Source organism: Babjeviella inositovora (genome assembly GCF_001661335.1).
Source record: "Babjeviella inositovora NRRL Y-12698 unplaced genomic scaffold BABINscaffold_12, whole genome shotgun sequence".
Taxonomy (NCBI): domain Eukaryota; kingdom Fungi; phylum Ascomycota; class Pichiomycetes; order Serinales; genus Babjeviella; species Babjeviella inositovora.
In genome coordinates, this window is record NW_017566849.1 from 134,711 (window position 1) to 154,777 (window position 20,067).

General features: G+C 49.6%; 7 protein-coding genes across 7 annotated transcripts in view; 4 read left to right on the forward strand and 3 right to left on the reverse strand.

The window, feature by feature from the left end:
• The window catches only part of BABINDRAFT_168564 (sugar porter family MFS transporter), a gene marked incomplete at both ends in the record, with an annotated part of 1,818 nt that extends 312 nt beyond the window's left edge, over window positions 1-1,506 (forward strand). The window contains one exon of the mRNA XM_019130593.1: window positions 98-1,506. Within this exon, the coding sequence (XP_018983307.1) occupies window positions 98-1,506 (1,409 nt within the window). The remainder of the gene's footprint in view (window positions 1-97) is intronic.
• Window positions 1,507-2,128: 622 nt separating this feature from the next.
• On the forward strand, window positions 2,129-3,526 carry SCO1 (Cu-binding protein). Its single transcript, XM_019129678.1, has one exon. The coding sequence runs from the start codon at window positions 2,587-2,589 to the stop codon at window positions 3,469-3,471; it is 885 nt and encodes a 294-aa protein (XP_018983308.1). The 5' UTR covers window positions 2,129-2,586; the 3' UTR covers window positions 3,472-3,526.
• A 638-nt stretch (window positions 3,527-4,164) lies between these two features.
• On the reverse strand, window positions 4,165-4,870 carry BABINDRAFT_14962 (uncharacterized protein; the record flags this gene model as incomplete). The annotated part of the gene is made up of 1 exon (XM_019127220.1): window positions 4,165-4,870. Exon 1 carries the CDS (start codon window positions 4,759-4,761, stop codon window positions 4,165-4,167), a length of 597 nt encoding a protein of 198 aa, XP_018983309.1. The 5' UTR covers window positions 4,762-4,870.
• Window positions 4,871-6,370: 1,500 nt separating this feature from the next.
• On the reverse strand, window positions 6,371-7,273 carry BABINDRAFT_172464 (uncharacterized protein; the record flags this gene model as incomplete). The annotated part of the gene is made up of 1 exon (XM_019130887.1): window positions 6,371-7,273. One exon carries the CDS (start codon window positions 7,271-7,273, stop codon window positions 6,371-6,373), a length of 903 nt encoding a protein of 300 aa, XP_018983310.1.
• A 286-nt stretch (window positions 7,274-7,559) lies between these two features.
• On the forward strand, window positions 7,560-12,721 carry KRE5 (Kre5p; the record flags this gene model as incomplete). The annotated part of the gene is made up of 2 exons (XM_019131151.1): window positions 7,560-7,622; window positions 8,087-12,721. The coding sequence occupies 2 exons, from the start codon at window positions 7,560-7,562 to the stop codon at window positions 12,362-12,364; spliced, it is 4,341 nt and encodes a 1,446-aa protein (XP_018983311.1). The 3' UTR covers window positions 12,365-12,721.
• A 1,112-nt stretch (window positions 12,722-13,833) lies between these two features.
• Window positions 13,834-15,746, forward strand: BABINDRAFT_163034 (uncharacterized protein). Its single transcript, XM_019129679.1, has one exon. The coding sequence runs from the start codon at window positions 13,882-13,884 to the stop codon at window positions 15,601-15,603; it is 1,722 nt and encodes a 573-aa protein (XP_018983312.1). The 5' UTR covers window positions 13,834-13,881; the 3' UTR covers window positions 15,604-15,746.
• A 165-nt stretch (window positions 15,747-15,911) lies between these two features.
• BABINDRAFT_163035 (uncharacterized protein) lies at window positions 15,912-18,862 on the reverse strand. Its single transcript, XM_019129680.1, has one exon. It carries the CDS (start codon window positions 18,785-18,787, stop codon window positions 16,043-16,045), a length of 2,745 nt encoding a protein of 914 aa, XP_018983313.1. The 5' UTR covers window positions 18,788-18,862; the 3' UTR covers window positions 15,912-16,042.
• Between the last annotated feature and the right edge of the window lie 1,205 nt (window positions 18,863-20,067).

The window sequence follows — 20,067 nt, forward strand, 5'->3', positions numbered from 1 at the left end:
GCCTTTGCTGCCTTTGGTGGTATCTTTTTCGGTTACGATTCCGGTTACATTTCCGGTGTCATGGGTATGAACTACTTCATTAGCCGTTTCGCCCCAGGCCATACCGAATTGCCTGCCTGGAAAAAGTCTTTGATCACCTCCATCTTGTCTGCTGGTACCTTCTTCGGCTCTATTATTGCCGGTGACTTGGCCGACTGGTTCGGTCGTCGTATCACCATCATCGGTGGTTGTGGTATCTTTATCGTCGGTGTTATTTTGCAAACTGCCTCTACCTCTCTTGGATTGTTGGTTGCCGGTCGTTTGATTGCCGGGTTCGGTGTTGGTTTCGTTTCGGCAATTATTATTCTCTACATGTCTGAAATCTCCCCAAGAAAGGTTCGTGGTGCTTTGGTTTCTGGGTACCAGTTCTGTATCACCATTGGGCTACTTTTAGCCTCTTGTGTGGGCTACGGTACTCAGGACCGCGAAAACACCAGTTCTTACCGTATCCCAATCGCTCTCCAGATGCTCTGGGCGTTGATCTTGGCCACCGGTTTGTTTTTCCTCCCAGAGTCCCCACGTTTCTATGTCAAGAAGGGTGACCACGAGAAGGCAGCGGCCGTTCTTTCCAGATTGCGTGGGCAGCCAGTTGACTCTGACTACATCAGAGACGAACTTGCGGAGATTATTGCTAACAATGATTACGAGATGAAGATTTCTCCACAGGGTGGCTACTTCCTGTCGTGGATGGCGTGTTTCAAGGGTGGGTTACGTAACCCAGCGTCGAACTTGAGAAGAACCATCTTGGGTACTTCGTTGCAGATGATGCAACAGTGGACCGGTGTCAACTTCATCTTCTACTTCGGTACAACCTTCTTCCAGACTTTGGAGACTATCAAGAACCCATTCTTGATTGGTTTGATTACCACGTTGGTCAATGTCTGCTCCACGCCAATCTCATTCTGGAGTATTGAGAAGTTTGGCCGTCGCCCATTGTTGATCTGGGGTGCTGTCGGTATGCTTGTCTGTGAGTTCATTGCTGCCATCGTCGGTACCATTGATCCTAAAGGTGACACCGCTGTTAAGGCTGTCATTTCGTTCATCTGTATCTACATTTTCTTCTTTGCGTCCACCTGGGGTCCAGGTGCCTGGGTCGTGATCGGTGAGATTTTCCCATTGCCAATCAGATCGCGTGGTGTTGCGTTGTCCACCGCGTCCAACTGGTTGTGGAACTGTATCATTTCTGTCATCACTCCATACATGGTGGGCGAGGACGAGGGTAATTTAGGGGCCAAGGTGTTCTTTGTGTGGGGTTCTTTGTGCTGCTGCTGTCTTGTGTACGCCTACTTCTTGATTCCAGAAACCAAGGGGTTGACTTTGGAGCAGGTTGACAGAATGATGGAGGAGACCAACCCACGTAACTCTGCCAAGTGGGTTCCACACAGCACGTACGCTGGTCACCCAACCGACTTTGTTCAAGACACCAAGTTGGCTACCACCCACGGTACAAGCTCTGACGACCTTTAGACGCTCCTTTGCTTTATTATCTAATGTGCTGCCACCAAACAGCCATCTTTACGTATACAATTAATGCTTATGTTACAATCTTGTCAAACTAGTTTCGACGAACCTTAGTTATGTAATTCACAGGAGACCAATGGCAACGCAGTCCATGAAATACCAGGAGTTAGTCGAAGCGATTGGTACCGGTGCGATGAGACAGAGGCTGCAGAGTATGTCAGACCTGGGATTACAAGCAAGGTGTTAATTCCTTCTGCCTGACTTGCATTCCGCGCTGGCGTAATTTCTGTTACTTGGCACGGATGCAATATACTTGCTCTGGGATTCTCTGACTTCCATCTCGACGGAACTAGGGTCCATGAAAACTTCCGAAACGCCTTGCGGCTGTCACCTGCAGGAATGCATATTTTGCCGTACGGTGGGTATTGTCCGGGAGAACGGAAGCGTAGTCCGTAAATGGGTATAGAGTTACCGAATTCGTACAACAGATAGAGAATCTCTGCCGCGGAACACGGTTCCGAATGGGTACAGCTTCCAGCTTCGGCTCTATGCATTTTTCCCTTTACCCATGCAAACTAGAAATCGATTTAGGTGTTGAAGAGGACCACGAGGCTGAAGTTGGTTGAATGGGATATGCATGCTAGCAAGGTTTATCTCGTTGAGAAAAGTGATTATACCAATTCTGATTCTACAGAATGCCTCAAACTACAGATAATGCTTACGCAAAGCCAGCTATGGGGTTTATGAGCTTCCTTACGGGTCTTGCTACAGGGATTCCAGGTTAAGTTTCTGTCTCAGACAATTAGAGATTATAGGTATGTAACAATCACATAGCTAAATTGGAAAACCAGAAGTTTTAACGATTTATACTACACTTTCAATCTTAACCCAGGGAGCTTACGATATTAGCCATGCCATGGTACTTTTATCGTCACTTCTAAATATCACTCATGCCACGTGACCACGCCACTTTTAGTAAGCGAGCAAATATCCGGCAGGAGACTGAAAAATCATTCTCGGGAAGCCTAGATAAAGCCAGTTTATATTTATCACCCCATAGACGATTAGCCATCCAGCCCAATCAATATGTTGAACCAGAGACTCAGCGCTGCGCTTTCAGTCTCCCGAGTCTTCAGAGCTGCGCCTCTCAGATCCTTTACTCTTTCCTCCAGACTCCAACAGAAGTCGGCGGCCCCAGAAACCCCAGAACTGTCATCTAAAAAACCGCTCAGCAGAATCGCCGTGGGGGTGAACACGCCACCCAAGGCTACAGCCACGCCGTCTGGATCCCTTGAGTTTGCCTCCTGGAAGGCGATCGTGCTTTTGCTCGTCACTGGTGGGGGGTTCACGTGGTTCTTTTCCAGAGAGAAGCGCCGCTTGGCCATTCAGAAGGAGGCCGAAGCCAACCGTGGGGTTGGAAAGCCATTAATTGGAGGCCCGTTCAACCTTGTGGACCACAACGGTAACACCTTTACCGAGGAGAAGTTGAAGGGCAAGTTTTCGCTCGTCTACTTCGGGTTCACTCACTGTCCAGACATCTGTCCAGATGAGCTTGACAAGATGGGGTTGATGTTGGACGAATTGAAAAAGGACAACATTAACTTGCAACCGATTTTCATCACCTGTGACCCGGCCCGTGACTCCCCAGAGATCATCAAGGAATACCTTTCCGAGTTCCACGAGGACTTGATTGGCTTGACCGGCGAGTACAACGAAATCAAGAGCGTGTGCAAGCGGTATAGAGTTTACTTCTCCACTCCTCCGGATTTGAAACCGGGTCAGGATTACTTGGTCGACCACTCCATTTTCTTCTACTTGATGGACCCGGAAGGAAACTTCATCGATGCCTTGGGCAGACAGTACGAGGCAGACGGTGCCGTTGCCAAGATTAAGGAGCACGTTGCGAGTTACTTGCCGGCCGATCAGCGTCAGCAGAAAAAGGAGGCATGGTACGGATTTTTGTTTAAGTAGTTGTCTGGTATGTCTGTACATAGTTCGCCAGTTTATATTGAATAGTATGATTTATGAAGTAGGTGTAGTTGAAGGGGTTTTGGCTGAAATCATGATTGCGATGAAGGTTGATAGAGACAAAATGAAGGGGCTTCTTTGACCAGGCGTAGAACATTAGGCTGTTTGACTACGTTGTAATTATAAGCCTGGCAGTATGCATCCCTAACTTACGAAACAATCGGAGGCCTTACAAGGGTTCTGTCTGGAATAACAAATAGAGGGTAGTCAATGCCTATCGTGGACCCTTAACCTTTGTACAAACGATATATGCAATCACGAAGAAATCCTTTGAAATAAATGTTATTGGAGAATCAGAGACTCATATAGCATTAAAGACATGGGCATAATGATCTCACTTTGAGATATTCATCCACAATATAACTCAAAGGATCTCGTCGAGTTCTGACAATCCTTCTGTGACCGGTGCAGCAAATTCCATTCAGGGTTTTTTCATTATTATCGTCGAGTCAATTCGAGGAGCCGTTTGGCCTCCATACGGGAGGATTGGTAAGTGCAAGCCTACGGTGTTGCATCTGCTGGCGTCACACTTAACAGCTTAGACAACGAGGTATCTACATTGAAGTAAAAACATATCCTTGATTACATGAAAACAAACCCAGACCCAAAACGAAACCCAAAACAAAAACACACACGTTAGACAACAACGGTAGCGTCGTTAAAAATCCTGAAGCCAGCTTGCTGGATCTTTTCCCTGTCTTCCTTGCTTTCCGAGAATGACAATGTTCTCTTAGCCTTCTTAAAGGTGACCAATGGGGCGTCCTGAGTGGTCTTGAACACAAACTGCCTGGCCCGGTCTCTTGGCGGCGTCACGAACGCTGGAAGCTGCTCCACGTTGCTGAAGTTGGTGTTGGTTAATGACAACACCGCGCCCAACCTACCGCCAGACGCGAGGCTGATGAAGCACGGGAACTGTTTGATGTCGAGCACACTCAAGGGAACGCGCTTTCCGGCCTTACGAATTGGCGACGCGGTGGTCTTGGTTGGCTGCAATACGTTTTCCTTGTTGTCAACGCGGTCGACGGCGCCCTTTGGAGTGATCGTGGTGCGGTAGTAGGTGTCGTCTTGGAAGATCTGGAACGCCTTGAGCGGAGCGCGCTTGATGGGAGAGGATTTGGAAGGAGTGAACTTGGTCGGAGAGACGGAGCCTGACCTAGAGAACGGCGACTTGATGTTCAATTGTCTGATATTGGCGTCTTGTTCCTGGAGAGCGATCTTGAATGGAGAGGACATTTTGGATTCGATTCGATTATAATTAGATAATAGGGATTAGAGAGTGAACCAACGGTGGAAATGTGATGCTTTTATATCCCGGGATAGAACTTGCAGAGCTATCTCTTGCAGAACTTCTTCATGCAGATGTCGTGCTTTCATGTAGCCAACAGCTTCGCAGGAGCAGTGCCTGTTTTCGATATTGACGCAGGTTTGCCCTGTCGAGCGACTGATCTGGGTAAAAAAAAAATTTAGTCACGTGTGAATACATACAGACCGCGCTTGGGCTTCTGTCGCGTCAAAACGGGACGCGAAAATTAGGGTTAGTAGAGTCCGTGCGGGTGGGTGCAGTTGCCGCGTTATAACGCGTCGGGCCTTATTCACAATACTAAGAAAGGCTTCTTTGGTGGAGTTACCCGGGAACGGACCACCCTTTTGCTTTAGGAATTAGTGGCTGGTACCATTTTCCCCGATGTTAGTTGCAGCTGGAATGTTTCACCGTTGTGCTACTCTGTGTGACTGGTGCTATCCCCGTTTTGATAGATAAAACAGGGCCGTGCTGCGAGCTGAATCTTGCATGGGGATCTGTCTGAAAATACACGGAAGCCCGGGTGAAGTTCCCAAAATAAACTCTTTAAGGGAAATTTAATGAGAGTTTAGGGCCCGGGGGGACAGGCTACCAGGCCGTGTTTATGCCAATTACGAGAAGTGATCACGAAGGGACAACGGTAATAAGATTAAGGTAAGGATATTGCTTGGTTAATTTTTACTAAAACAGTAATTATGCCCCATGAAGGAGTTTATCCTGTATTGATCGCCACCCCAGGATTAATGTCCAACGGCGGAGGATTCGCGGTCTGGCCCCTATAATGTATGGGCCATCGAAGCGCTGGATCAAGTCCTTGGCGCGTTCTCAGGTCATTTCCGATAAATTCTCCATCTCCGAAAACTGGACAATGAGCACCGATAAATAGATAAAACTGCCGAAGCCTCTTTAGCAGCTAACTTTGAGCTTTCGCCGTTTCGTCTACATATAAGCAGCTATCCAAAGAAAGGAAAAGACATCAGTAACTTGTTGCCAAAAGAGATTCTAGACATTTGATCGTACAAATAAAATTTGCCCAACTGAGGGTGGCCAGAATAGGAAAAATACGCTCTGGGGAATGCATTAGCAAATGTCCTTGTGCTATGGTGGGATTTCCGACATGGCGCGGTCTGCCACATCGGAGATGTTGCAGCAAAAGCTACTGAGCCGCTAATGCTGATTTATCTTGGTGTGGCACTGCAATGCTATGTTCTGCTAGAGGGCAATTTCATATCTCCGAGGGCCAACCAACTGGATCGCCATATGCCCGCTGATCTCTAAATATACGGGGGTAAGATAAACAATAGCATCCAAGCGGTTTGCTCTTCACCAGTTGGGTGTGTGCCCCAACGTTCATCGTTTCCTACAGTCATATTCATAAGACAACACCCTTTATCAAAAATTTATTGTAACTGCTGGATGGGCAAGATAGGCAACTAAAGTAGAATTGAGAGATCCGTCTAAGAGCACCACAGCTCAGTTTCGTCAAGACAATACCCATAACCACATCTCAGTTTATTCCCCCAGTTTATATCATGTACCGTATCACAACTTGGCCCCCTCGCTCACATCCATCTGCAAAAAAGTCTTTACCTTCTCAATCAACGCTTCCCTGGCTCCTGGCTCGGACCCTCTGCCCGCATTATGGGTAGCACCGGGAACCAAGCCGGAGAAATCGCTCCACCATTCGGCCGGTGTCGCTTTGCGGAACCCGTCCACCACCAGCTGCTTGTCCACCTCGGCGGGGACACACTCATCGTTCCCAGAGTACGCCACAAGGAGCTTGCTCCGCACTTTACCAAAGGTCTTTTGATGGTCCTCGGGCGTAAGGTCTGAGCTGAAGTAGTCGTCGGCGCCTCTGACATCCATGAGGTCGACCCATCTTTGAGCCGAGATGGGCGAATCAAAGAAGCTGAGGGGAAACTCCCGAGGAAGTACCTCCTCTCCCTTTCCTGCCTCCACCAACTTCCTTGCCCTGGCGAGCTTGTCTTCCCAGATCTCCTGACCGTTGAGCATAACGTAGCATTCGCGGTCGCTCACACTAGCCTGCAAGATACCACCAGCAACGTAGGGCCTGCTGGAAAGCTCATTGGGATCGTCGAGATACTGCTGGGTGAGGTAGTAGAGCACATCTTGGCACCCCGTGGAATGGCCCATCAAAACCACTTTTCGGTTGCTGAAGTACTTGACAGCGGCGGTGATTTCCAAGACATCTCGGGCGACAGAGCCAGTCCCCCAGCCGATTCCTGAGGCGGAGAGTTGGAGCTCCGCCACTGACCAGCCGATAGGGTCGAGTGCACGCGCGAGATGTGCCACGTACAGAACCGTGGTGATATTGTCGCCTAGCCCACCGATGAAAATGAGGAGGTTTGGATGTGGAGTGGAGGATTTTGTGAGGTGCTCCATCGCAATGAGGCCTCTCGTGTACTTGTGGATAAAATGGGACATGACGGTATTTCTTGGTCGAATTGATGGCTAAATGCAAGATCTGGGCCAGTGAGGAAGCCCTGGTTACTGGATGGGTTATAGATAGCTGTAGGTGAATGATTAATCGAGTTCTGACACTCTGAGTTAAAGATGTCAATATAAAAGCTTGGTCCTTCTTCCCCGTAGAACACAGCCTAGGATCGCTAAATGATTGCCATTACCCCTGAGATTGATTTCCCAAGGCCGTTGGCTGCTGGGTCACGTGATAATTCCCCAGGTTTCGAATATTTTTTCCGGCACTTGATCCATGTTCTCACGTTGGGAGCACCAGTGCAATTCAACGATTGGAGGAAGAACTTACAAAACGGTGGTGTGTTTTCTTCAAAGTTGGTGATTCAAAATATTACAGATTTTTTATGAACCAATTGACCGGGCTACTTTTAGATAGCAAAACTGGAAAACAGCGAGGGCACACCGCTTATGGAAATGGCATGGACATGCACAAAGGAAACAGCTATACACTTGGATTGTAACGTTCAATATAACGCATGTAAAATATCCATCGACAGAATTGGTTGATGACAGAAACCAATAATAACTACACATCTATGCAAGCCACAGCAGCAAGCCCCCCCATCCATTATCCTCCAAACAACACCCATGGTCCTGCATGTCACGTGCCAATTCAAACCTGCTTTCGTATACGTCTTTCAAATCGCCCTCATATATCTGTGCTTCATCACGCCAATTTATCCTTCTCACTATCTGCACCCAGCTACTACTACCAACATCATGAAACTCCATTGGCTAGCGATTGCCAGCATCGTGCTTCAGGCGTCTGCCAACCTGGTGGATGTGAACCTCCGGGCGACGTGGCGCCGGACGCCGTTTGAGCTCAACCTCCTCGAGTCTGCTGCCGCACAAAACGAATCGTTGTACGAACCTCTTCTTGCCCAAATTATCGGCCTAGATGATGAGGAAGCACAATTCACCCATCAGGAGTTGTTTGAGTCCGCTTCCGCGTTGCTAGCGGAGATGCCAGCGGCAATGTTCGAGTTCCAGCTAGCCAATAAGTACCACTCGCCACGCGTCCAGGCGCACTACCAGTACTATTCCAACGTGGTGCTTCCAAAGCATTCGGCTCAATTGGTTTCCCAATGTGCTGTGGACTCGTTTGGGAACAAGGTCGGGACCAAGTCCGGGTTGCCGGCTGCCTGGATGGTGCTCAACAACAAGATTTACTGCTCTTCGGACGAGATTTTTGCGCTCAGATTTGACGAATCATCCCAGGAGGGGCTTATTGCCACAGACCGCATTATGGGCAAAGCCGGCCCAATCGCCATTGTCTACGGTGACATTGCCTCAACCAAGTTCCGCCGGATGTTCCGGACGATTTATTCGTTCGTCCAACAGGGCAAGCTCAGAGTCGTCTGGAGATATATACCCGATGAGAAGACGGTTGAAAAGGAAAGTTTGACCGGTTACGGCGTGGACTTGACGTTGAAGCGCACCGACTACATCGTGCTCGACGATAGAGACTTTGGCCAGAAAATCTTAGAGGTGGACACCCCTGAGGTTGAGTCAGACGTTTTCTGGGAGTCTTATCACAAAGACATTGCGCCGTTGAAGCAGACGGATATTGACTCTGTGGACTTGCGCCTTGCGTCGTACATTTTGGACGGAAATTACACCCTTTCCCAGTTTGAAATGCTTCAGACAGTGGTGCAGGACTTTCCAAAGTTTGTCTCGTTTTTCGCCTCCTACCCGGTCAATCCTGAGGTCAAGAAACATGCTGCAACCAATGATGAGTTCGGTTTGGACGATACCGCCACTGGGCTCTATGTGAACGGTGCACCGATCCTTGCGGCTCAGCTTGACGTCTTTCGCCTCTTTAAGGTTATCGAAGATGAGCACAATCTCGTTTCACAGTTCTCTGACTTTGGGTTGAAGCCCTCCCAGGCCAAGGAATTGATCAAGAAATTTGCCCACATGTCAACAGTCATGCAAGCACAGCGCGATAGAGCCCGTTACAACATCGGTAAAACCCCCGGAGTGGTTTTTTTGAACAACATTGAGAAGGACAAGGCGTACAAGCCGGTTTCTACCAACTTAGAGGTCTATATGCAGCGCTTCCAAATGGGCCAGATCCCGCCATTGCGGGAAAACGTCCACGAAACCATCTTTGCGGTTAATTTATCGGACCAGCAAACCGTTGCGGTGGTGATGAAGGTGTACGAGTTGATGGTGGGCAGAAAGATTTGCCAGCAGATCGGGGTTCTTCCGTTGGTGGATTCCGAATTGGATGCCCAGCTCACCCAGCAATTCTACCGTTTGTACGAAGCCGGATCCAAGGCGAAATTGCTTCAATTTTTGAAGGATATTAGCAGCGGTGAGGCAAACTTTGACGAAACAGAGCTGGATATCACCAAGTACACCCAGGTGCGGAAACAGTTTTCCATCACCAATCCGTCAGTTATCATCAACGGTGTGTTCTACGCCTTGGACGGGAGGTTCCAACAGAATATTGCGGCACAGATCTACCAGGATACTATCGAGTTGCAGCACTTTCTTATCAACGAGGCTCAGAAGGCGGGCGGTCCGGGCGACTTGTCTGCGGTGAAACATGGGCAGTTGAAGCAGTTTTTGCTCAGGGGGCTGCTCCAGAGCCGCAATTTGCGTGTTGCCCCAGAAAACATGAACGTGGTCCAGTTCAAGGACATTGACAAAGAATTGGTAGAGGCTGCTGTTTCAGCCGTCCGAAGTGACGCTGACGGGCTTCCAATGGCCTCTCTCTGGGTGGTGGGAGATTTTGACGATGAAAGTGTCCGTGTGCAGTTGGCTAATGTTTTGCGTTTCTGGATAACCGCCGGAAACGAAAACTTGCAGTTGCGTGTGTTGCAAACCGGCGACTCCAAGTTGTTCGGCTTGGTTGAAACGTATCTTCAGTCCAAGAAGTTTAGCTTAACAGTGGAGGATGTTGAAATTTTGGTGGAAACGGTGGAAAGCGCCGAGTCTGGTTATGCCACCGGGAACGTGTCTGAGCTTCTTGTGAGAAACAAGCTCCCAAGTGATAAACCCTTCTTGTTACTTAGTGGGAGATTCATCTCGGTGGGAGCGGAACCGCTCTCTGTGTCCGATTTGGAAGCCTGGGTGAGCCATGATTCGGAAAACCGTCTCGAGCTCATCCAGAGCGCATTGGTCACCTTGGACTTGGACTTTGATCTTGAAAAGGTGACTAGCCAGTCCTCGTGGTTTGAGCGACTCTTTGCCCTTGTAACGCGCTCCTTGTTCAAGGACGAGCTCTTTGAGCGGTTTGACTTCTCCAAGATCGACCTGTACAACCAGTTTACGGTAATTGGCGACGAAGAATCGCCAATTACCGTGACCCTTCTTATTGACCCCCTTAGTGAAAAGGCCCAGGAAGTGATTGCCATGGTCAATGCTGTCACCAAGCTTCCGTTTGTCAACTTGCAAATACTCTTGCAGCCGAAGCCGAAGGTGGAGGAGCTCGCGATAAAGCGATTGTACAGAGGGGTGTTTCCGTCTGGTGCCACCTTTGACGAGACGGGTAAGGCGGTGGATGCTGCGAAGGCTGTATTTGACCTCGTTCCAGAAGAAACCCTCTTCACTTTGAACTTGATCACCCCGTCGCCGTGGATTGTGGTCATCCAGGAGGCCAACACCGACTTGGATAACGTGAAGCTCTCCCTTGCTGGTGGCACTGTCAGTGGTACCTACGAATTGAAGAACATCCTCGTCGAGGGGTACTACACCCAGGACTTGTCTGGCCCGGTGCATATCCCACCCGCCGGTTTGGCCGTGGATCTTTCCCCTGTCGGGGTTACTTCGGCCGTTTCCGATACGAACGTCATGGCCACAGCCGGCTACATGCAGTTGAAGGCGAACCCAGGATTTTATGACCTCACCATCAAAAAGGGCACCAGGTCAGCAGAGATTTACGACTTGGTTTCGGCTAGCGAGGGTTTTGAAGAGGAAGGAAAGATCCCCGTGGACAGCATCCAGCTCCGTATTTTAAACTTGAAGGGGTTAATGGTGTTTCCTAAGGTGGCCAAGAAGCCCGGGTTTGAAGACAAATCCTTGGATGAGCCGGTGCCAGCCGCCAAGAAGGGGTTTATGGGCAAGTTGTTCAAGAAGTCGGTTGAGTCGAAGCAGCCAGAGATAAACATTTTCACCGTTGCCAGTGGTCACCTCTATGAACGATTTTTGGGGATCATGACTGCGTCGGTGATGAAGCACACCAAGCACACGGTGAAGTTTTGGTTGATCGAGAACTACATGTCGCCGCACTTCAAGAAGGTGTTGCCCGCCCTTGCGGAGAAGTACGGGTTTAAGTACGAGTTGGTTAACTACAAGTGGCCGTCGTGGCTCAGAAACCAGCGGGAGAAGCAAAGGACCATCTGGGGATACAAGATTCTCTTCTTGGACGTTTTGTTTCCGCAAGACTTGGAAAAAGTGATCTTTGTGGATTCGGACCAGATTGTGCGCACAGACATGAAAGAGTTGGTGGATATGGACTTGGAAGGCGCTCCGTACGGGTACACCCCGATGGGTGACTCCAGGGAGGAGATGGAGGGGTTCCGCTTCTGGAAGCAGGGCTACTGGGCGAAGCTCTTGGGTGATGAGTATCTGTACCACATTAGTGCCTTGTACGTGATTGACTTGAAAAAGTTTAGAGCAATCGGCGCGGGTGACAAGTTGAGAGCACATTACCAGCAATTGTCCGCTGATCCAAACTCGTTAAGTAACTTGGACCAGGACTTACCAAACAACTTGCAAAAAGAGTTGAGGATTTTCTCGTTGCCCCAGGATTGGTTGTGGTGTGAGACCTGGTGTTCCGATGAGTCGTTGAAGACCGCCAAGACCATTGATTTGTGTAACAACCCGTTGACGAAGGAGCCAAAGTTGGACCGTGCACGTCGCCAGATTCCCGAATGGACAACCTATGATGATGAAATCACCGATATGATCAAGGGTTTGAGGTTGGATGAAGCGGTTCCAGCGCCGGTTGAAGAAGAGGAGGAAGAGGAGGAAGAGCAGATTGACGCTGGGCAGGATTATGATTGGGACGATCTCGAGCATGATGAGCTTTAAAGCAAAAGCGTAGGGGTTTTCCTCTGAAAGTATATAGTAAATGTGTTAAGCAATACAATTTACTGGACGCCAGTGACTTGGTGAATCGATCAAGTAACAGTATAGGGGATTGTTTCATCGGTGAGTGCCGTCATTAATCCTTAGCATAGTGCTTAAATCAGAGTGCTTATGGCTAGCGTAAAAGAGTTATGGCTTTGATGTAACACAGAATATGTTGTGGAAATCGGGATGATCCAGAATTCGATAATTCGGCCGCGTAGTCCAGTATGATACTCGCTTTGGGTATGAGTAATCCAGGATTCAATTCCCTGTCCGGCCTGGGTTTCTTTTTTTAATTCTTTATTCGGTTTGGTATGTAACACCCTCGCGTTTAACTCACAATGGCCCGGCCTCATCCAGGAAGTCTGGAAATGTCAAAAGTCGGGGTTGTCCACGCCACAATATTTAGGCTCAGTTACCTACATACCGACAGTCTAAGTGAAGCGTAGGTATGTATTCCCTGTTTAGGTCATCCTTCTTTGACGGATGAACGGAATGTTCAATGCCACACTCATGTATCAAGCGAAATCTAAGGATGATCACCGGTGTGACAGTGCAGAATGCCACATCTGGCATTGACCTCTGATGCGTGGTGACCTGGATAAGCCTACGGTACTCCTTGGGCCGAGCTTTCGGAAAATGAGACGTGAAATCCTCCCCGCCTCCACCATATCTGAGACGTACTTTGCGTGTCACTACATGATTACGCGGGGATTGCATTTTGGTGCTTAGCGCTAAAATCCGCTTTGGGATATCCCTGCAGCAGTCACACCCTCTAGTCATCTTCCCTTGGAGACGTATATGGTATTTCTAGAGATAATACTTTTATTAATTAACCAAGATAAGCCACTAATCACCGCAAAGACATGAATGGAGTAAGGGTCGTATCCCTTTATGTTCCGCAGGGGTCGGCCCTAGCTCATCTTCCGTGCATGGCTAAACGGGGCTAAAACCCTTAGCACAGTCTACCCCGTACAATACAAATGGGGATAAACGCTCGCCAGAACGGAAACATAAAGATAGCGGGACGATAGGATACAGGGAAAAAAACACTTATGCCTAATCTTAATGGACCCAGATGATTTTCACGGCTTAATGCTAACTGTTTCTGACTTTAAACACCAAATCTCTCCTGTGGTTGCGGCTGAGCTCAAAAGGGGAAAGTGTATGCGCAGCCGCTTAGACTTGTGGGGTACCATGCATGTTGGCTGCTTAGCGTCATCCATCAAAAGCTAATAAGGATAGGTTTAAGGCCTTACCCATAATATATTTCCGGGGGTTCGGATTGCGGGGACAGAGTTTATCGGAAAGATCGCTCGGAGGCTTATCATAGTCACAACTTTCAAGCCCGTGCCTTGATAAGATATCAAGAAAACCACCTAGACTCGCCAGCAGTATAAATGTCCTCCCGCTTCCATGTTTAGGTCGGGCTCTATCTACCAAGACAACGTCCTCTAGAATCCTTCTCTTCCAGAACAATGCGAATGGCAACGCCAAACATCAGCACAAAACCCGAGATGTCAAACCTACACACGGTGGCTTCGCCGCGAAGCATGGCCGAGATCGTCGAGGAGGAGCTTGTTCCTGGTACTGTCTACCTTGTGGATGTGGCTGGCCTCTTGGGTGTCACACATCAAGGAAAAACTGGTGGAAAGGGCGATGTAGTGCTCATCCCGCAGCCTTCCTCCGATCCAAACGATCCGTTATCGTGGTCCAAGAGAAAAAAGGAGTGGCAGTTCACCCTTCTTTGGATATGGGCCTTTTTGGAGGCTGCCTCGGTAAACTGGGTAGGGCCCGTTTGGGAAATTTGGACGATTCAGTTCAATTGCACCTACTTCCAGCTCAATATCTCGTCGGCGCTCTGCTTTTTGTTCTTGGGCTTGGGCTGTGTGTTCCTCCAGCCTACCGCCATGAAGTTGGGTCGTCGGTTTGTCTACCTCTGTGGAACCATCTTGATTATTGTTGCCAACATTATTGGGTCTCAGGGAAATACGGTTCAGGTGTTGTACGCGGTGAATATTATTTCGGGGATCGCGGCCGCACCAGTCGACTCCTTGGTGCAAATCTCCACCACTGACGTTTTCTTTCAGCATGAAAGAGCCACCAGACTCTCTCTCCTCACATTCGCTCTTTATTCCGGTTCATATTTGGGGCCAGTGGCGTGTGGATATATCATCCAGACCCAAAGCTGGAGATGGTGCTATTACTACCAAATCATTTTCTTTGGCATAATCTTGGCTATCCAGACCTTTGCCATGGAGGACACCACCTTTAACCGTCCATTCGCCACACTTGAGAACGAAGAGCTAGTTTTGAATCAGGTGGTGAGCAGCATTCGCGAGCATTCAGGCGATGCAGAAGTTTCCGAGATCAAGTTCGGAAACATTCACGCTCAGGAAAGCCGGAATAGCTCAAGCGCGTTGGTTCCGCCGAAACGAACCTACTGGCAGCGTATGCGCCTTATCGAGACGAAATACACCGATCCTCGCGCCTGGTTTGTCATCTTCTACAGACCAATCCTCACAGTTTGCTTCCCCGCTATCGTCTGGGGCGGGTTTGTGTATGGCGTACAAATTATGTGGCTCTCACTTCAGGCAACCACCCAATCGCTTATCTTCTCTGCCCCTCCTTTCAACTTCTCCACTTCCAATGTGGGTAACACTAACTTTAGCTCCTTGGTTGGTGCGATCTTGGGAATGTTTTTTGGTGGTCCATTCTGTGACTGGTCGACGGTGTATTTGGCGCGGCGGAACAAGGGAATCATGGAGCCAGAAATGCGGCTCTGGTGTATGCTCGGGCCGGCATTGATCAACTCGGCTGGTTTGCTTCTCTATGGGTTGGGGGCTGCCTACAAAGCACATTGGTTTGTTTCCGCTGGCCTAGGGATGGCCCTCATTGGGTTTGGAATTGGTTCCGGCGGGGCGATCACATTGACCTATGCCATTGACTGCTACCCCGATATGGCCAGCGAGAGCTTGGTGTTTATGTTATTTCTTCGCAACTTAGTGGGTTGTGGTTTCACCTTCGCGATTCAGCCGTGGTTGGATACCTGTGGCCTAAAGCTTACCACATGGTTGATGTTTATGATCTCAATAACTTTCAATCTCAGCTTCTTGGTTTTCACCAAATGGGGTAAACAGTTCAGACGCAATACCGCAGAGAAGTATCGGAAGTTTTCCAATCCAGATTTTACATGGTAACCATATCCCCGGCATGAGAGAGAACGTTTCCAGAGGTGTATTCTCCCATTGGACTGAAGGCTAGATTGCGATGCTGCACTAAGGGATTCTGATGAGAAAATTCCAGTTTTGTATCCACGCTTGTTAGTTTTTTTTTTTTTTTTTTGTTATTTATAATCAATTGTATATGCCTAAAATGAATCGCAGTTGTAAAAACTGACCCTGCTTTTTCGTTTTAATTGCCTTAATACTCAAACTCTAGATCAAAAGTATCCAGACTGAGTTAGCATTACAGAACAAGTTGGGATCCATAACGACAATACAAACAATTCATTCCACGCAACATAATATCCCTTGGTCACTTGGGACCTGCTCTTTATTCACCTACGGGACTACCGCACCAACTTTTGTTATCCTCAATTATATCCCTAAAGCCTATTAACCCCTCCCCTGCTTTCCATTACTTCTCAGCAATCACATTCACCAAGTAATTCGATCCCCTTTCATTCCAGTTCGCCTCGATCTTCTCCAAATTACTGGTGGCACGGACCTCGGCATCCTGCGCGCCGCCTTCCAGACCGCTCGCATTGAGAAAGCGGTGATCCAAGCGCATTTCCCAGAACTTCAACAAGCTCTCAATCATCTCGTTGCTTTTGTCAAACGCAACAACGCTATACTTGACGGTGCGGAAGCCGATTTTCCTCAACATGGGGATGACGGTGCGCGGACTATGCGGGTCGTAGCCCAAGCGCTCCATGCTGTCCGCGATGGTGTGGTAAAACTCCTCAAGCAAGTTCGGATCATCTTCTTGTGTGGCATTCATCAACTTCACGTCGAAGAGCGACAACTGCAAGAAACCGCGGTCCAGATCCAAGATGCGGTAGAAGTGGCTCAAGATTTCCTCGTATCGCGCCAGCGGTACCTGGTACCAAAAGTCGAGACTCATGATGCAGTCGAACAGGCCCAGTGGAATGGTCGCCAACGGGTGCACAAGATAGCGCGCGTTGCGCGGACCCCAGGGCTTGGTCAGCGCGGTACACGTCGTGTCGCCGCGCACCACGCTAGCGCGGATGTGGCGCGAATTACTGCACTCACCCGAGGATGGCAGCAGCTGATGGTATTTGACCTTCTCGCGCTGCGTTGCATGGTGGAAAACAAGCCCCTGTCTGGCCTGGCTGCGGTGAGTGGAGTTCCCGTCACCCACGCGGCGGAGCATCTCCAGATGAAGCAGTGTCGCGTCAAACCCCACGGACTTTACCGGGCGTTCCTCCGAGCGTTCCTCTGGCTGCACCTCAGCTTCCCAGTCCGTCGGTTGGAGATAAACATCGTACAATCCTTCGCGCGGCGTGTCCTTGAGCAGGTACATCAGCAGCGGTATCAACGTGTCAAGCGACAACTCGTTATGGTATCCGGATTCATATACCTTGAAGTAGATCTGATCGAAGCATAACTGCCACGTGAGCAGATGGCAAAACACTTTGTTGTAGTTCATGACGCGAATTTCGCCTTTGGGCGCGGCCTTTGGCTTGACGAGCGGCGTGGAGAACCCGGAACTCGTGGTTGAGGCCAAGTTGGCGTACGAGGCAAAGGGCCTTCCCGGGTCGTGTGAGGTCGACTTGCCGGTCTCCCGCTCAGATAACTTTTCAAGCAAATGCTTCTCCACCGTAAGATTCAACAAGCTATTACTATTCATTTTTTTCATGATCTGGATGAAGTAGAGTTCGGCTAGGTTCAAGTCCTCGGTGCGCTTCTCGAAGATGTGGATCTCGCGGAGGACAAAGTTCGGATCGACATCCGCTGCTCTTTCGTCCAGGAAGACACTCAACCAGTCGACCGTAGATGGGTGCGGCAGGCTTGACAACGTCGCTGAGTGCTTCGTTTGGTCTGTACCACCCTCCTCGAGGATCCGCCGCAGTCTTTCCATCATGTCTTCCTTCATCTCCTGAAGATAGCCCAAAACAATGCGCTGGATCATCTCCTCGGGGAGAAGCTCGCACCCGACAAACACGTTACGTGTCAACAACAACGCAAACTTCAGTGACATGAAGCCCTGGCGGAACTGCTGCAACGCGTACATGCGGGTACTCGCGAAAATAACGGGGTCCTGGGGGTGCTGCTTGACGAGGAACTTGAGCATCTTCTTCCACTTGTCACGGAGCGCGGGCGCCGGCTCGTTTATGGCCACCGGAAGGATCTGCGCGAGTTTGAGCTGCGTCGCAATGGCTTCTGGGGATAGGCGGGCAGCAATGGGAATCTTGTCTGTAGGACCTCTGGGGGTTCCCACCGAACCGGCTCTGTGTTCGGAAATCGCATCCACAGACGTGGTTAGAGGGTCAACGGAGGCCACCGAAGCGGCGTACTTCCGCGTGGGTGGCAGCCTGTCAGACGTATCGAGCTCTTCTGTTATGCTCTGTTCCACATCTTGTTTCTTCCCAGCCATTTCGCTTTTCTCGGTGAAGAGCGTCGCGGAGGGTTCATACTTCTTGGACGTAAGGCAGACCGATGTCTGGCGCGAGGTGGGCCCGGAGCTAGGTGGGGTCAAGCCTGCAACGGAGTTCACACGCGAAACTTCGCGCGACAGCGAGTGGGAGCCGCGCGCAGGCCAGTCCGAGCTATTGGTAGCTGCGCGGCCCAATACGGACACCCCAATAACCAGCGACGCGCCCGAATGCTCCAGTTGGCTTGTGGAGAGCCGGCCACTGGTTCGGGCCAGAGTGACGTCGTCTAGGTTAGGCAGCGAAGACGAGCGTGTTGTGATCGACAGGGACGAGACAGAGCTGCCGGTGGGCACCTTGGCCAAGGCTGGTCTCAGGGCCGGAGTTTGTGTGGTTTCGGCAAGGTTTGTCGAACTGGAACCGGGGGTGGTTTTTCTACCAAACTTGAAGCGCGATTTTGTCTCAGGTTTCTCCGCGGCTGCCAGGCGGAACATGCCCTCCTTCTTTTGTGTCATCAGGCGGCTTTTAGAAGCGGTATGGAGCGAACTGTCGGGGTTGGCAAGTTTCTGCGCTTCACGGGTAGATATGCTGGCCTGGGGAGTACCAGAAAGCGTAGAAGAGCTGGTAGAGACGGCGTCATCATAGTCGGTTTCGCTTGCGGCATGAGCGCGACGCGCGCGGCGCTCCTCCTTGCGCTTCTGCTTCTCCTCCTGAAGTTTCTGGACCTTCTGCTGTGCCTGATAGCTCAACCCGAACGTTCGGTGTTCCATGGCGGAGTGAAATGTGAGTTGGGATTAGATGTAGGGCAAGGCAAAGAACTTTGATTTGCAGGTATGACAATCGAAGTCAGTGTAAGGAACTAGAACCGGTGAGCTAGCGTAAGTCAATAGAAGCCAGTAGAAACGAAATGGCAACTTTCTGGCTTGATGGGACGGTAAGGATGCAACTGTGTGCTGATAGTGCTGGGCAGAAGTATTTTAGTTTTTTTAAGGCGTCTAAAGGTCGTGTACATTAGCCCCATAGTTAAGTAGAGTCAGCGCGATCGCGAGCTTGGATTTTCCCAGGCCAGGGCATTGCATTCTACGTCTGCCCCCGCACGACATTCCAGGGGAGATACGACGCAGCCACAGTCGTCCTGACGCTGGACCATGTTATCCCACGAGAAATGCCATGATAAATATAGATCCATGATAAATATAAAAAGCTATGAATTGGTGCCACAAGAATATTGTGAGATTATAAGAGGCTTATTCTTTTTAATAGTGTCTTTTGGATGACTGCCGGAAGCCTAACGTCGTATAATTTACGACAGAGGTCAAGTGGCAAAGATAGCTATGGCGCAGCACCAGCCACGTCCAGATTTTTTATGCCCGGCACGTATCGCTCGGAAGCCCCTTGTTTGCATGCGGCCACTCAGTAGTCTCTCACAGGGCTACCGTCCAGGGTTTGCACTGCGACTCAAAGGGCCGGTATGGGTTCCTCACCGTGGGATCTACGAAGGCTAATTGTGTGTCTTGGCATAGGATTTGTAAACCCAAACCCACTGCATCATGTGCGTGCAAAGAGCAAAACCACATTTCTAACAAGAACCAGCGCCGCCGGGAGCTTAGAGGGACCGTTAGAGGTCTAAATTAGTGAATCGCACGTGCGTCTGGCGGAGAACGACTATCGGGAGTGCTATACTAGATTACTGTAGACGAAAGCAGCGTTAGGAACGGTAAATATGCGTAGATATACGGCATTCGGGCTATCGAAATACTAAACAGATGAATTAAGTATCTGCCTTGTGCCCAGCTGGTGTAATAGCGCTGTTTCGGTCGGGCCGCCAACCCGTTAAAAATCCGAAAGAGGCCCAGCACATTCAGTCTCCTAGTTGACTAAAAATTTCCAGTCTGCGTTTATCGCTCCAGCTTAGAGTCCTTAGCTCCTTGGTAATGTGTAGGCTTCTCAATGCTCCTCAACTCTTGTATGTCATGATGCTTTATCTGACAAGCAAAGGCGTGAATAGAGGTTGGCTGGATGTCCTACGAAGCATGCAGAAGGAATTTAT